Source organism: Thermobia domestica, chromosome 17 (assembly GCF_964235325.1).
Source record: "Thermobia domestica chromosome 17, izTheDome1.hap1.1, whole genome shotgun sequence".
In the NCBI taxonomy this organism is placed as follows: Eukaryota; Metazoa; Arthropoda; class Insecta; order Zygentoma; family Lepismatidae; genus Thermobia; species Thermobia domestica.
The window spans coordinates 139,892,651-139,909,315 of NC_137470.1; the positions used below are offsets into that span (position 1 = coordinate 139,892,651).

At 38.8% G+C, this 16,665-nt stretch overlaps 1 protein-coding gene across 1 annotated transcript; it reads left to right on the top strand.

Annotated features, from left to right (window-relative positions):
* The first annotated feature begins 5,992 nt into the window (after positions 1-5,992).
* LOC145674196 (uncharacterized) lies at positions 5,993-8,833 on the top strand. Its single transcript, XM_081744029.1, has 2 exons — positions 5,993-7,428; positions 8,356-8,833. Exons 1-2 carry the CDS (start codon positions 5,993-5,995, stop codon positions 8,831-8,833), a joined length of 1,914 nt encoding a protein of 637 aa, XP_081600155.1.
* Positions 8,834-16,665: the final 7,832 nt, after the last annotated feature.

Consider the following 16,665-nt stretch of genomic DNA (forward strand, 5'->3'; position numbering starts at 1 on the left):
ATTTGAGTTCTGTAAATCAAAAGCTTCTGTGTACCAAATTTTGTTCATTTGTATTAGGAAAAACTTTTTTTCTGCGAATCCGGAATATTGATTTTACTTCTCTTCATTTTGGGGGATGGATTTCCCAAAACATTGTGTAATGAATATAATGTTAGGTTTCTGTATATTTAAAAGCCCTCATATACAAAGTGGCGTGACCATAAATCTATCGGTTGAAAACAAACTCTTCCCTTCTCCCTGTGGCCGCCATATTAAATTCCTGTAAATATGTATTTTGTGCCTCAAAATTTCTCATTAAGTAAATTTTGTGAGTTCATATTTAACGAATGAGTAGCTAATGTAATACTAATAAAATAGTCCATGTAATAGTAACAACACACGGTTCGCCAATACCTTGTTCTACCTTACATGTTATTGGTCAGTTCCCTGGAACAAAAGAAAATTGATAGGAGGACTGTAACCACACTGAGGTTTCACTGAAGGTATTGGTAAAAGCCTCATTGATATCGATCAAGTAGTTTTTGAGATACTAAAGGACAAATATACCTACTCGTCTTCATTAGAATTCTAATAGTATTGATATGTGATAAGCTTTATGTAATTAATAGATGGCATATGTTTTGTTATAGGTACAGGTGAATAATTTTGGAGATTAGATGTGGTATAGAAGAAATATGCAGATGGTAATTAGGACCCTAAATAAGCTCCACAATAAAATAAATTTTGTACACTGAAATATACTGTAGTGGCGTGTTTTTAGATTTTATCTTTAATACTCACAGTTAGTTAATATGCATTTTGCTGTAAACAGCTCGAAGGGTTTCTCATGATCATCCCGAAGAAAGGGCGTAACCCTTTGATCGGCTTAACCTTAAAAAAAAATCTCATGATGTGCCGAATCTCATAGACCATATATGTGTATCAATCATAACCAATGTTTACCATATATATCCCTCCCGAAGAGACGACGTTATCGTCTGCGGTTTAACAGTTAAAAAAAAAATCTCATGATATCCACAAATCGCAGTAATGTGTTGCATTGATTTTTCTTTTTGGAAGAGAGATTGCCGACTTCCTTCTTCGAAGGGAGATGGCGACTCACTGTTAATTAAGATAACAAAGGAATTAAAGTATTTTTAATGACACACAGTATTGTCGAAGATTCTGGACTTTTGAAATGAAGTGAAATAAAAATTACACGTTCCACAGGTGTGTCCTTTAGGCTAAAGAAGACGGGTGAATGGTTATGAAAGAACTGTAGTGACAAGCATGTGGGAGGAAAAGGAAAAATCTACGAACACGATATTGTCCACCAGCAACTAACATGGTCTGGGATCGAACCAGGGATCGCAGAAGATCAAAAAATAACTCCCACGGACAAAGATTCGTTGCCCGTCCTCACTTTCCAGATACTCGGAGCACACTGAGAGACGAAGCGCTGCTTAGCTGGATTCCTCCACTATCAGTTTGAACCGGTTACACTGCGTCACAATAAATTCACTGACTTTACTTTTAGGACATACCCTGTATATGATGACTATCGCGTAATCCCTGACCCTGTAATCCACGTAATTTCTTGTCTTCATTTCCAACGATTCAGAAGAAACCTTCCATCTCTCCGCTGCGTCCACCATATTGAATTCGTCCTCCATCACGGACCTGTTGAACTTCTTTAATTCATGGGAAAAGAAACGTGTACTTATTCAGGATACAAAGAAAGCCTTAGTTCACAAAATTTCGTACGTGGTATTTACCTAAATCCATGTGTCCGCCATATTGAATTCACCTATTAGTCCCTTTCGAGAGGAATTTCTCAAATCATTGAAATATTTGAGTTCTGTAAATCAAAAGCTTCTGTGTACCAAATTTTGTTCATTTGTATTAGGAAAAACTTTTTTTCTGCGAATCCGGAATATTGATTTTACTTCTCTTCATTTTGGGGGATGGATTTCCCAAAACATTGTGTAATGAATATAATGTTAGGTTTCTGTATATTTAAAAGCCCTCATATACAAAGTGGCGTGACCATAAATCTATCGGTTGAAAACAAACTCTTCCCTTCTCCCTGTGGCCGCCATATTAAATTCCTGTAAATATGTATTTTGTGCCTCAAAATTTCTCATTAAGTAAATTTTGTGAGTTCATATTTAACGAATGAGTAGCTAATGTAATACTAATAAAATAGTCCATGTAATAGTAACAACACACGGTTCGCCAATACCTTGTTCTACCTTACATGTTATTGGTCAGTTCCCTGGAACAAAAGAAAATTGATAGGAGGACTGTAACCACACTGAGGTTTCACTGAAGGTATTGGTAAAAGCCTCATTGATATCGATCAAGTAGTTTTTGAGATACTAAAGGACAAATATACTTACTCGTCTTCATTAGAATTCTAATAGTATTGATATGTGATAAGCTTTATGTAATTAATAGATGGCATATGTTTTGTTATAGGTACAGGTGAATAATTTTGGAGATTAGATGTGGTATAGAAGAAATATGCAGATGGTAATTAGGACCCTAAATAAGCTCCACAATAAAATAAATTTTGTACACTGAAATATACTGTAGTGGCGTGTTTTTAGATTTTATCTTTAATACTCACAGTTAGTTAATATGCATTTTGCTGTAAACAGCTCGAAGGGTTTCTCATGATCATCCCGAAGAAAGGGCGTAACCCTTTGATCGGCTTAACCTTAAAAAAAAAATCTCATGATGTGCCGAATCTCATAGACCATATATGTGTATCAATCATAACCAATGTTTACCATATATATCCCTCCCGAAGAGACGACGTTATCGTCTGCGGTTTAACAGTTAAAAAAAAATCTCATGATATCCACAAATCGCAGTAATGTGTTGCATTGATTTTTCTTTTTGGAAGAGAGATTGCCGACTTCCTTCTTCGAAGGGAGATGGCGACTCACTGTTAATTAAGATAACAAAGGAATTAAAGTATTTTTAATGACACACAGTATTGTCGAAGATTCTGGACTTTTGAAATGAAGTGAAATAAAAATTACACGTTCCACAGGTGTGTCCTTTAGGCTAAAGAAGACGGGTGAATGGTTATGAAAGAACTGTAGTGACAAGCATGTGGGAGGAAAAGGAAAAATCTACGAACACGATATTGTCCACCAGCAACTAACATGGTCTGGGATCGAACCAGGGATCGCAGAAGATCAAAAAATAACTCCCACGGACAAAGATTCGTTGCCCGTCCTCACTTTCCAGATACTCGGAGCACACTGAGAGACGAAGCGCTGCTTAGCTGGATTCCTCCACTATCAGTTTGAACCGGTTACACTGCGTCACAATAAATTCACTGACTTTACTTTTAGGACATACCCTGTATATGATGACTATCGCGTAATCCCTGACCCTGTAATCCACGTAATTTCTTGTCTTCATTTCCAACGATTCAGAAGAAACCTTCCATCTCTCCGCTGCGTCCACCATATTGAATTCGTCCTCCATCACGGACCTGTTGAACTTCTTTAATTCATGGGAAAAGAAACGTGTACTTATTCAGGATACAAAGAAAGCCTTAGTTCACAAAATTTCGTACGTGGTATTTACCTAAATCCATGTGTCCGCCATATTGAATTCACCTATTAGTCCCTTTCGAGAGGAATTTCTCAAATCATTGAAATATTTGAGTTCTGTAAATCAAAAGCTTCTGTGTACCAAATTTTGTTCATTTGTATTAGGAAAAACTTTTTTTCTGCGAATCCGGAATATTGATTTTACTTCTCTTCATTTTGGGGGATGGATTTCCCAAAACATTGTGTAATGAATATAATGTTAGGTTTCTGTATATTTAAAAGCCCTCATATACAAAGTGGCGTGACCATAAATCTATCGGTTGAAAACAAACTCTTCCCTTCTCCCTGTGGCCGCCATATTAAATTCCTGTAAATATGTATTTTGTGCCTCAAAATTTCTCATTAAGTAAATTTTGTGAGTTCATATTTAACGAATGAGTAGCTAATGTAATACTAATAAAATAGTCCATGTAATAGTAACAACACACGGTTCGCCAATACCTTGTTCTACCTTACATGTTATTGGTCAGTTCCCTGGAACAAAAGAAAATTGATAGGAGGACTGTAACCACACTGAGGTTTCACTGAAGGTATTGGTAAAAGCCTCATTGATATCGATCAAGTAGTTTTTGAGATACTAAAGGACAAATATACCTACTCGTCTTCATTAGAATTCTAATAGTATTGATATGTGATAAGCTTTATGTAATTAATAGATGGCATATGTTTTGTTATAGGTACAGGTGAATAATTTTGGAGATTAGATGTGGTATAGAAGAAATATGCAGATGGTAATTAGGACCCTAAATAAGCTCCACAATAAAATAAATTTTGTACACTGAAATATACTGTAGTGGCGTGTTTTTAGATTTTATCTTTAATACTCACAGTTAGTTAATATGCATTTTGCTGTAAACAGCTCGAAGGGTTTCTCATGATCACTTACCTCATCAAGAAACCTAGCCTGTCTTGTGTTTGTTAGTGTGTCAGCGAGGACCAGGTATTGAAATACGTACCTGAGAGCATAACACATATACGGCACTTACAGGATAGACGAAAGTTATCGCTTTCGAAGGGTTCCTTGTCTTTTGAAACTCATTACACTCATCGTATTTTCTCATCTCACTTCTCATTGCTGTTCATCTCATTTCGACCAGTGGGCCTTGAGCCCATAACTGGTTGACCCGATATGGCGACTGGAGGACAACATGTCGGACTTCCTACGGTAATAGCTGGTCCTACCGTCTCTGTAGATTCGGATATCAGACGTAGGCACCGAGATTCACACCGTACCGACAATAGCCCGGAAAGATCACGATCTCCAGTTATAGGTCACCATCACACACCATCTCCGAAACGTCATCGCCGAGATAGCATCTCAGACTCTGATAGTGAGCGACTTAGAATCGACGACACAGAGTTTCCGTCGCTATCTGACAGTACAAAACCACCAATCTATTCGTTCTTACTTACAAATTTTGACACGAAATATCAGAACGAAAAGCACATCTATCTTCAGCTCACTAAATATTATCGGCGAGCTCAGATCTCACAAATTGTTGCCACCAGAAATGGGATGATCATCAAATCTCCTGATCAACATCTGGCTACCACTATTCGCAACAAGTTTAGTTATGAAATTTTCGGCAAGAATGCACAGCTCACTAAACTGACTGACCGGAGAATCAAACAGCCGCCTCCTCCACCTCGCACGCCTGCCTTCTCCGTGGTCATACGAGGTGTAAATCCTGACCTTACTGATGATGAGATTCTACAAGAACTCACAGAAGAAGGGTACAAAGTTTCCAAGTGCATCCGCATTCGAAACGACCGAAGTCCCACTTACATGGTCCGAGTGTTATCTCAAACGCAGGACACCATCAACCAGCTACTTGATAACGGAGCTTTTATCTATCGCAAGCGGCATCGTGTCGAGCCATCACGCACTGCACGACCAGTACCAATCCGTTGCGAGCGTTGTCAAGAATATAACACGCACACCACCGCTAACTGCAGGAATAACTTGAAATGTGGATACTGTGCTGGACTTCATTCCACACGTACCTGTCCGAACCTGCAGCGTCCACCGCAGTGCTCCGCTTGTCCTGAACAACACCCGACTTATAGCTTTAAGTGTCAAGCTCGACCCGCACCTTCACCGGATAAACCTCACTTAGTGGCACCACTTCGCACTCAAAGTGAACCAACAACCAACTCCACGCCTACCTCCAATGTACCACCTGATTCTCAGCCTGTTACAGTATCTCAACTTCTTCAGTTCATCACATTAACGCTACAAAACGTGCATCCTTTTCTACGGCCGCATGTACTCCAACAAGTACAGTATGCTGCCCGCTGCATATTCAACGTTACTTTCAATGCCACCTACACAGGTCAACGAGTTCACTTTCACACCACCCGCTTGGAAACATCTGTTTAAGATTATGAATTTCTTTATGGATATCGTTATTATCTTTCTCAATATCAGTTCTCTCAATCAACATAAATGTCTCTTCGAACAACTTCTTCTGGAAGAACATGCATCAGCGTTTCTACTAAACGAAACGCATCTCACACCTCGTATGTCTTGTAAGTTCTCAGGATACCAGATCTTTCGAGCCGACAATCAAACACCAGCCCTCCGCGCCAATGGCGGCGTACTCATTGGATTTGCTTCTCAGTTATCTTATCGTACTTTCCAAGCTCCTATTTCCAACCTTCCAGAATATCTTATCACAACCGTCTACTTCAAAGCTTTATACATCACCTTGGCGACCATCTACGTTCGGCCCGGCCATGCAATGCCATACTCCTTTCTTCAGTATATCGCAAACAATTTTCGCCACTTCATTATCATGGCCGATATTAACATTCATAGTAGACCCGCTTACCAGAAGGCTCAATTCCAGGACTTCGTTACAACACGCATACCTTGCATTCTGCATAAACTTCCAAAATCAACACGCCCTGTCTCAGATACCACACCGGATGTTGTCATCACCTCAACTACCCTTGCCGGTAAATGCCATATCGAAGTCTTAGACCCTCTTGGCAGCGACCACCTTCCAGTCAAGTTAACTATCAAACGTTCCTTTCGACATCCCTGTTCTGTAAACATTCCACCGAGGGAGGTCCCTAGATTTGACAAAGCTAATTGGGATAACTACAGAGTTCATCTCACTTCTAAGATTGAACATCTCGAGCCACCAAATACTGAGGATGAACTATACTCGGCGCTGGATACTATCACCTCTTCTATCCATACAGCATCTGCCGAGAATATACCTACCTCGCAAGTACATCCATGGCGTCCTCGATTACCACCTCAATACCTTCACATGATCAGACGTTCTCGACAATTTTACCGAGATTACGTACGTACAAAGAACGAGGAGGCTCTCCGCCATCACCGACAACTCCAACGTACGGTTCGAAACTACGTTATAGCCTATAAACTTCGAAACTGGGTCAAAACGTGCAATACACTGGACGCAACTTCACATCCTACCAAATACTGGAAGAGATTTAATGCATTGACTGGCAAACTCACTCGAACACCTTATCCTCTCATTGACGATGATCATCCACTCACCTCAGATAGTGCCAAAGCTGATGCCTTTGCGAATCACCTCCAAACCATCTTCACGCCATTTCCTCCTGAAAGATCTGAACGACGCCATCCTGCATATACGTTTAATGTTGAATCTCGTCATCTTCAACCCAGTACAGAGCATACCTTTCCAGCTCATCACGAACTTACCACGCCTATCACAGTTCTAGAAATTCGTGAAGTCACAGCTCGCAAACGTAACACTGCTCCAGGCATGGACCTTATCACTTACCGTCACATTAAAGAGAGTCCTTTCTGTTTACTGCTCCTGTTAGCGCATATTTTCACTTTCATTTTACGTACCGGTATCATTCCCGTCAATTGGAAAACCTCCAAGACCTTAATGTTTCTAAAACCTAACAAGCCAGCTACCTCAGTATCATCTTACCGTCCAATCCAATTAACCACTGTTTTCTGCAAAATTCTCGAACGCATTCTTGTTAACAGACTTCATCCACATTTCTCTCGCCATCGCATCATTCCACTCCATCAGGCAGGTTTCCGTCCTCGCATTGGTGTTCATGACCAGCTCTTACGCCTTACCAATATCATTACGAATCACTTTAATCGCTCACAGCCATCATGTTTACTTCTCTTCGACCTTGAGAAAGCTTTCGATAAGGTATGGCATCTTGCGCTTTTCTTTAAGCTTCTGTCCTGTAAACTACCAATGTGCTACATCCGATTCATTTTCAACTTTCTATCATGTCGCATAACATACATATCTGTAAACAACTCCTTATCACACCCTGTCTTTATTCATTCCGGAGTTCCACAGGGCTCAGCATTATCTCCACTTTTGTATCTGCTCTTCGTTGCCGATCTTCCTCCACTTCCTTCAAATGTACATCTCTTCCAGTTTGCAGACGACACGGCATTTCTTGCTCTCGGCAAAACGATCCATCAATTGAACACAGCACTCCAATCTGCCATCAATATCTTTGTTAATTGGTGCTCGAAATGGCGATTACGCCTAAATTCTGAGAAAACTCAAGCCATAGTTTTTCTTGACCCTAAGAGACGGTCCCGCGTCCATAGAAACCCAACACGCCTGAACCTTACTGTTCTTGATACTCCCATCAAACCTACCAAAAACGTCAAGTACCTAGGCGTTATATTCGATACCCACCTCACATGGCGTCCTCATTTAGCTCAGATTATCACTAAAGCCTACAATAGACTGAATCTTCTTCGCAGACTTTCTGGCACAACTTGGGGCCTACGAGCAGATACCATTCTGACAACATATAAGGTGTTCCTACGACCCGTCCTCACCTATGGGTTCACAGCTTGGGTCGCTGCACATTCAACCTTTTACAACAAGCTGAAGATCCTAGAACGACACGCCCTGCGTATTGCATATCGTATAAAGCTACCCAGTCCTACACAAGATCTGTATGATCGCATCCCCTTTCCTCACATCCTGTACCACATTGAAAAACTTCGACTTTCCTACATCACCAATAGACTGGCTCAGAAGCATCCCCTTTTCCTTGATATCCTACACAGTGATATCGATTATGCTCCACAACATCCTGTTCGCCACCCGCCACTCTCCCTCCTCTTTACTTTATACCGTTATTCACTCCCACCAAATCATCCAGATCAAGACATCGCAGCTGCCTTTGCCATTCATTCAGATTCGCACTACATCTTCCCATCATACGCACAGTAATCCATCTCTTCTAACAGGGCTCATTGTGTCTCTCATCATGATCCTGAGCAGCCCCAGGATCGGAAGATAACATGCATTCGTCTAACTAACCCTTGCCTTTACTGTGTTGTGGCGTTCAGTGCACCTCAGTCTCATCTCCATCTCATCACCGATCCTAATGATTATGGCTAAAGGCCATAATGTCTGCTATGCTACTTTCATACTCTTTAATTTATTATCAATAAAGTTAATATAAATTATTAAATCACTTAGACCATCCCTGCTGCCTACTTTCCATATTACTATTCCTTCTCTTCCCGAGAAAAGGGCGTAACCCTTGTAAGGGGCTAGCATGCCTTCAGCATGCTAGCATTGTGTAATTAAAAAAAAAAAAAAAATCTCATGATCATCCCGAAGAAAGGGCGTAACCCTTTGATCGGCTTAACCTTTAAAAAAAATCTCATGATGTGCCGAATCTCATAGACCATATATGTGTATCAATCATAACCAATGTTTACCATATATATCCCTCCCGAAGAGACGACGTTATCGTCTGCGGTTTAACAGTTAAAAAAAAATCTCATGATATCCACAAATCGCAGTAATGTGTTGCATTGATTTTTCTTTTTGGAAGAGAGATTGCCGACTTCCTTCTTCGAAGGGAGATGGCGACTCACTGTTAATTAAGATAACAAAGGAATTAAAGTATTTTTAATGACACACAGTATTGTCGAAGATTCTGGACTTTTGAAATGAAGTGAAATAAAAATTACACGTTCCACAGGTGTGTCCTTTAGGCTAAAGAAGACGGGTGAATGGTTATGAAAGAACTGTAGTGACAAGCATGTGGGAGGAAAAGGAAAAATCTACGAACATGATATTGTCCACCAGCAACTAACATGGTCTGGGATCGAACCAGGGATCGCAGATATTATTCTCGAGTTCTGTTCCTATACCTAGATGCAAATGTTACTACAAAATACTACTTCGTTATTGCTATTAGGTATAGGATTGGAAACGTATGGAAGTGGTTGTTAAGTTTAGCGCCCCATTCCGCAGCGAGGCTATATAACACGTGGACCTACTGATTAACGTAGAATCCAAACCACATAGCTCTTGCAGGGAATCGAACCCGGGTCTCCCACGCCAAAGGCGCCTACGCTAACCGCTTAGCCACGACGAAACTCACGCACGGAAGTATTGGTACTTTCAGCACTTGGCTAACATTAACATGATATAAGAATATTCTCACTCCAAAAATGATCACCAAATATGACTTTTAAACTTACCGAAGAGCTCGTCCGAAAGAATTAAACTCCTGTTCATGGCAATGTTGCCGAAGATAATGGATTTTTTTTTATTATTTCCTGGTACACTTTAGCGGAGGGAAAAAAATTACGAGATATCAACAAGAGATTACAGTAAAATGTCATTGCAGCGAACTTCAGTTTAACTTTTTCAGGACGGACGGATCAAGGGTTAAGCCAGCAGTTTAAACCTCCATAGTTCGGACCCTAATTAACCTAGAGAGATGATTTGGATGTATTTCTTCAGGAAGGACGAAACTTTCCAACGGTATGCTTTTCTGTTACATAGGGAGTCCCACAGCGAAAGGGAAGAGGGGAAAATATCGCTGTCTTAGTTTCCCCTCCCCCTCAGCATTTGGGAGGGGGAAACTTCTTCCTAATTGTCACAGAGATATAAGACATATCTCGTTGGAAAGCATAGCAGACAGATTCCAATGAGGTAACTTTTGTGCCACTCATGACTAACCCCTAAAAGAAGAAGAAAGTCAACAAGTTGGGGAAAAAACTTCGAAGTTTGTGCGGCTATGTCAACACTATTATTTGTCATACGCAAGGAGGGCACCGAAGTTACCTTGTTGAAATCTATGTTCATTGTTCTTTAAATGAGGTATAACTCATATCTATGTGACAATTACAGGCGTCGCAAGGGCTGCCATCGAAAAATATACAGGATGGTTCACGTAGGGATGATGTTCCGAAGTTTTTTGCTCCTTTGTTATACGCCCTTCATTTTTTGTACAATGGTCACTAATGTCTGGCGTATATGTGAGAACTATTTTTTCCTGCGTGCGACAAATAACAGTGTTGCCCTAGTCCCACAAACTTCGATTTTTTTTGGGGGGGTACTGGGGACACAAAAATTACCTCGTTAAAATCTGTGTCCTATAAGATTTCCAACGAGGTATGGGTATATATCTAACAATTAGGGGCGTCTCTAAGGCTGCCAACGTTAGAGTAGACCAAAATGTCGAAAAAATTGTACAGAGCGATTCTCGTAGGAAACACGTTCGGAACTTGGTATTGAATTTTCGCCCTTCATTTTCTTACATGATTGTGCCCAATGTCTGTCGTACTCGTGAAAATATTTTTTCCTGTGTACGACAAGTAACAGTGTTGACAGCCTCTCACAAATTTCCGTATTTTTTTTTATTTTTTAATTTTTTGTAGATTGTCCAGTTCACATTCAAATTTTCAGAAACCGTGTCGTTATTGTTCTATTCAACATTTTAGTGGCCGTTTTGAACCCACACATTGTTGCTGGCCGAAACTATGGAGTTAGGCAACCAGGAGAGAAGTTACGTATGACGGGTTGACAGACTTTGCACTCGCTTTGCTTAAATATGAATGGCAAAACCAATTACATCCTGGTAACTTCAAAGGAATCAAGAGACACAGTGAGAGGTACTCGGACGGATATAGATTATTAGAAGAAAACATTTCCACTTGATATCGTGTTACTTCTACGAATTTTCTACAAACTCACTCCAACATCTATATAGCAATTCACTTCCTTTGTGAGTCTCCTATCCTTTACTTACTTGAGACATGCACAGTGGGAAGGAGATTCATGATCATAACAGAACGATGCGCTGAGTAGATAGCACAGGTTCAGCTAGTAATAATAAAAACAGGAAAAGAGAACAATGCATTGAAGGTTCGATATATACGCCGTTTTGTCCTTTTAACCTCTTTCGATTTTCACTATATACCAGAATAACTTTTTTCTTTTTTTCCTCCGTCGATATTTTTGTTGAGACCGGGCAATGGCAGGTCCAGGACACATTAAAACTCAAACTTATTTTTGAACTTACGTGCACCACCTAATGTTTGATTTGTCCGAACGTACTTACTTCGTTTTAAAACTAGAGTAGCTTTCGCATCATGAAAAATTAAATATTACCAATAACTATGTAATTAACGTTCTTTTATGAGCTATATTGTATACATTGGCCCTCCATTGAGACATTTAGTGATTAAGATAGAAAATGAATTAATGTAAACTTCACAAGATTCAAAGCGTATTTTTCATAAAATGTTTTCCTTAAAATTCATAATTTTATTAAAATCTATCTGAAAATACCCATTCTTCAGATGGGGGATATATTTGGAAGTTAGCACCTATGGGAGTATCTCCTTTCATTTCAGCGACCGTGAAAACTAAGGATTTGACACTAATATCGGTCATTTTGGAGTAATTTTACATGTCTCGGTATCTCCCCCGGTAACCTCCGGCCCCGAAAAGACTGAGATGAATTTGAAAGTTAATGCGATCGGAGATTCACTATTTATCTCATCAACCGCGAAAACTATGAATTTGACACTAATATCGGTCATTTTCTACTAATTTTACATTTTCCGGCAAACGACCGACATGAGACCCACTGGTTCGAATTGTAAAAAAAAAAAAAAAAAAAGCGCTTCGCCATGGTTTGGGGCTTGGACCAAGGTACCTATGACCAAAATTTGGTAGCTCTCGATCCACTCGTCGGTCCCCAAGCCGCAGAGAGACAAACACACTAACAGACTATATTTTATTTACATTAGATAAATAAATACCAGCACATTTTAAGCGTCATCCCAAACACTAAATGAATCTAACGCGAAAAATGAACGACACCATCAGAAAACTCTATTATTTCTAGAGACCGGATGTTAGGCAAAATGCTTATTCTTTAATATTAAAGATACGATAAGAAATAACGTTTTAAAGTTTATACGAAGGGTTATAGTTTCGATTTAAGCCAATTTTATTTTGCCTATTTCGCCCTTTACTGCCTAAATAATTGCTTTAGTGCCTAATGTTGCCTATTCTGTGCATTTTCTTCAAAATAAGACTTCATTGGAAAAATATATAATTTATTTAATATAAATAACACACACACACACACACACACACTTGTAAACACAAGCATGTGTTACATTACAATGGAATGGGTATCAAGCTTCGTTTTTATATATTCAGTAAAAGATGTTAACAAACAGGTATGTTTCTATATTTTTTGAACATTATCTATGACTTGAATCTATTTTTTTTTTATTGTATTGATTATTTATCTTCATTATTACGAGTTAAATTTTAGGGCCTATTTTCCAGGTTTTTAATGCCTAAACATCCGGTCTCTAACTATGACTTATTTCATCCTTAGATACCTAGACTACAGTAAGTCGGGAATAGAAGTTATTCTTTTCTTATGAGACACTGTAGGAGACGTCATCAGAGATCACAATCAAATATGGTGCAGTAAGCCCTTTAGCAGTGGTCCTGTAATCCAACTCTCCTGGAGATTAAATAGTGTAGTACAGGGTAGCCAGAAAATCCCTTTACACATGAACTAAATATGTGTAACAATGTAAGGAGTTAATGTATTTAAGATTTGAACCTCCCACCCTGATTATTGATATGGCATCATTGATCTTCACGTGAATTGCCGCGTAAGTGTCACACGACTTTCCGCAAAGGGAGGAGAATAAAGTCTGTGCGTTGACCAGTTCATTGTCTCGCCTTTCTGTGTTTGGTGAACAACAATGGCAGATACCAGCGACTTCACTTTCGAGGAGCGCTTGTGTGGGTCCATGAACAGAAGCACAACAGCGAAAATACGCCACACATGATGGAAAAGTTTCGCGAACGGTTTGGTAAGGAGCCACCAATTCGTCAGACTGATTAGATGAGAGAAGAAAGCTTTTCGCCTGGGAAGTGTTTTGTATGATCCTCATTCTGGTCGTCCCATCAACCCGAAAGGAAACGTGTGTAGAAAACTTAAGAGCGTCAGTGATGCGCTCACCCGCAAGTCGACCAGAAACAGTTATTAAGTATTTTTAGTGCAACGGAGAAATTAAGTGCAGGTGTAAAGAGACTTTCTGGCTACGCTGTACTCTAAGAGTTGATCTTGGTTGATGGTCTGAGGACAACCCAGTTATAACAGCTTCAGGTTCCAATCCGTGCTTCGGAACCCACGTTAATTGTAAATCCTGTCCTTCATAGGGAGGCAAGAACGGTAAAGAACATCCCCGCTGTGCTATAGGTATTTTTCTACTACATGTGTAAGAATCACATATGTCCGTGCTGTACATATTTTTTGCACTTTTTGTCCGCCACATTGGATTCGTCATATTGCATTTTGCACTTTTAACATTGAATTCGTACTCAGCGACAACGAAAACCTCAACGTAGCCTACCCGCTTTCAGTTCCATAGCAGTGTTTTGCATTTTGTCTGCGAGCTCCTTCGTGGCTAAGCGGTTAGCGTATGCGCCTTTGGCGTGGGAGACCCGGGTTTGATTTCCGGCGGAGATCATGCTTCTTTAAATCCATAGCTTCTTTTTTATATAATATTTGTGTCCGCCATGTTGGATTCGACATTTTGATTTGTAAACATTAGATGTCAGATTCGCCTTCAGCTACCTTTTAAACCTATATATATCACGTTTCAAAATAATTACATCATAGCTTCTTATTTTGTCGAGTTTTTTTTTTTTCTGGTGTTTCGGAGCGTGCCTTCTTCTGATATTCAAATGGTTACCACGACCCTTTACAGGCCCTATTCAAGCGAGATATTTCAATATAGTGTGTACTCGGTGTGACCTTTCCAACGATATATAACACATGCGGGTCCCTGGGTACCGCTTCTAGTACTTCCCTTTTTAGTCTTTTACTATTGTGTGTATTCAAATATTCAAAAGCTGTATTACGTCTTGTTTGAAATGTACACATGTATAATAGTATGTAATACATGACAATAATATATGCAAAAATGTTGGATCTTTACTTGTAATTTGTAAGAAATTATAATAAAAAGATTCTTGCGGGATAGGAACAAAGTAATAATGAAATGTTTTAATTAGTAGCAAATTTAATTTTGAACCTTGAAAACAGGTCTAAACGATTTTCATATAACTACAGGATACCAAGAAAATTATTAGCACCTCTTCCTAACAGTGCAATGCGTTTTGATTGAACTCTAAAGAGAAAAATACGTAGTACCGTAGTTGACGTTATCAAATCAAAGGAGTAGAAAAAATATCTGGATTATACATGAGACAGAGATAATTTCAAAATAATACTAGTGCAGGTTTACTCTTATGAGAACTTATTCATCAGTAACATATTACAGATCTATTACAAATAACTTAGTTCTTTAGTAAAAAGTAGCAAAAAAGTTTCATTGATCTTACATATTTTCATTTACTAATGGGCAAGTTTTATAAACGCATTTCTATACTACGTATATAGTGTACGACTTAGACACCAATATGTAAATTAGCCACATCTGTTTAAATTTCCGCTTTTTGTGGTCAAGCTTAGAGCCAAGCCTTTTTTGTTTTAAAAACTAATAAAATGGGGACTAGTCCACTATAGAAAAACAAAAAAATCAAATGAAAAAATGAAATCTTTAAGTTTTACGTCCCACGGTTATGCCGGTTAGGCTAAAGGAGACGGTGATAATGAGAGATGAGTGAAATGGTGGAATGAAGAAAGTGGGAGCAAACGGGAGAACCCCGAGAAAACCCACGAGCACGGTGTTTGTCCACCACAAAGTCCACACGGCGCGAGCTGGGATCGAACCAGAGACCCCAAACACCGGAGGTGAACGCTCTTCCACTGAACCACCGCGCCCCCGTATAGAAAAACAAGAGATATTGAGATGAGAAATTTATTTAAAGAACTCTCTTTTTTTTTAATTTCTGGAAAAGGTGGTGCTGAAATTGAAGCCCTCCAGTGAAAGAAATAGTTTGAAAATTAAATTTTATTTTTTCTCAGTATTTATTATTATTTCATCCAATGTTCTATGTTCAAATTTGTAAAATTTGACTTTAAAAAAAAATTAATTAAGTCTCGGAGAATATGACAGCAGATACTCAAAATTTTCAACGTCTCTCGATATGAGTATCCGCCTTCATTACTTTGATATCTTCTAATGATCATCTTTCAGTTACAAAAATCCCTTGAACGTTTTAATCAATCTATATTCTATTTGGTTAAATCAATGATAATTTGAACGTGAAATGCAAAATTTGTATCTTTTTTTCAATATCTTCATTTGCTACAAAATTGAGAAAATAAACAAAGCGCTTAATTATAGTGTAAAAGATTTATTGTTACAAATGTTTAGAAAAAAATATCTTGTATAGAGATGGGGAGAGGGTTTCTTCGTCATTTACAAACTTTTAAGAGCACAAAATTGTTGAGAAATATCATCAGATTTCCATAATTTATTAATAATATGAATAAGTTGACGTTCATCCGCATTTCATAATAGATCATTATTCGCGTTAATTTTCCACCTTCAAATTATTCGGCACAAGTAAAGAAATAGACACACGACTCATGATTAAGATTTGCAAAATCTCACAAAATACATAAATTAAATATTAGAACAACAATTAGGTTAATCCATACATGAATTTGGGTAGTTCCAATTATCTTACTTATTTTGCTTAAATGTTGCGTTATCCTCAGTTGGTGGGATGAAGTCTCTTTCAGTCTTTACATCTGCTGAAGGATTAGCAGTTTCTGTAGCATCTGACGGATCTTGAGTTGAAGGAAT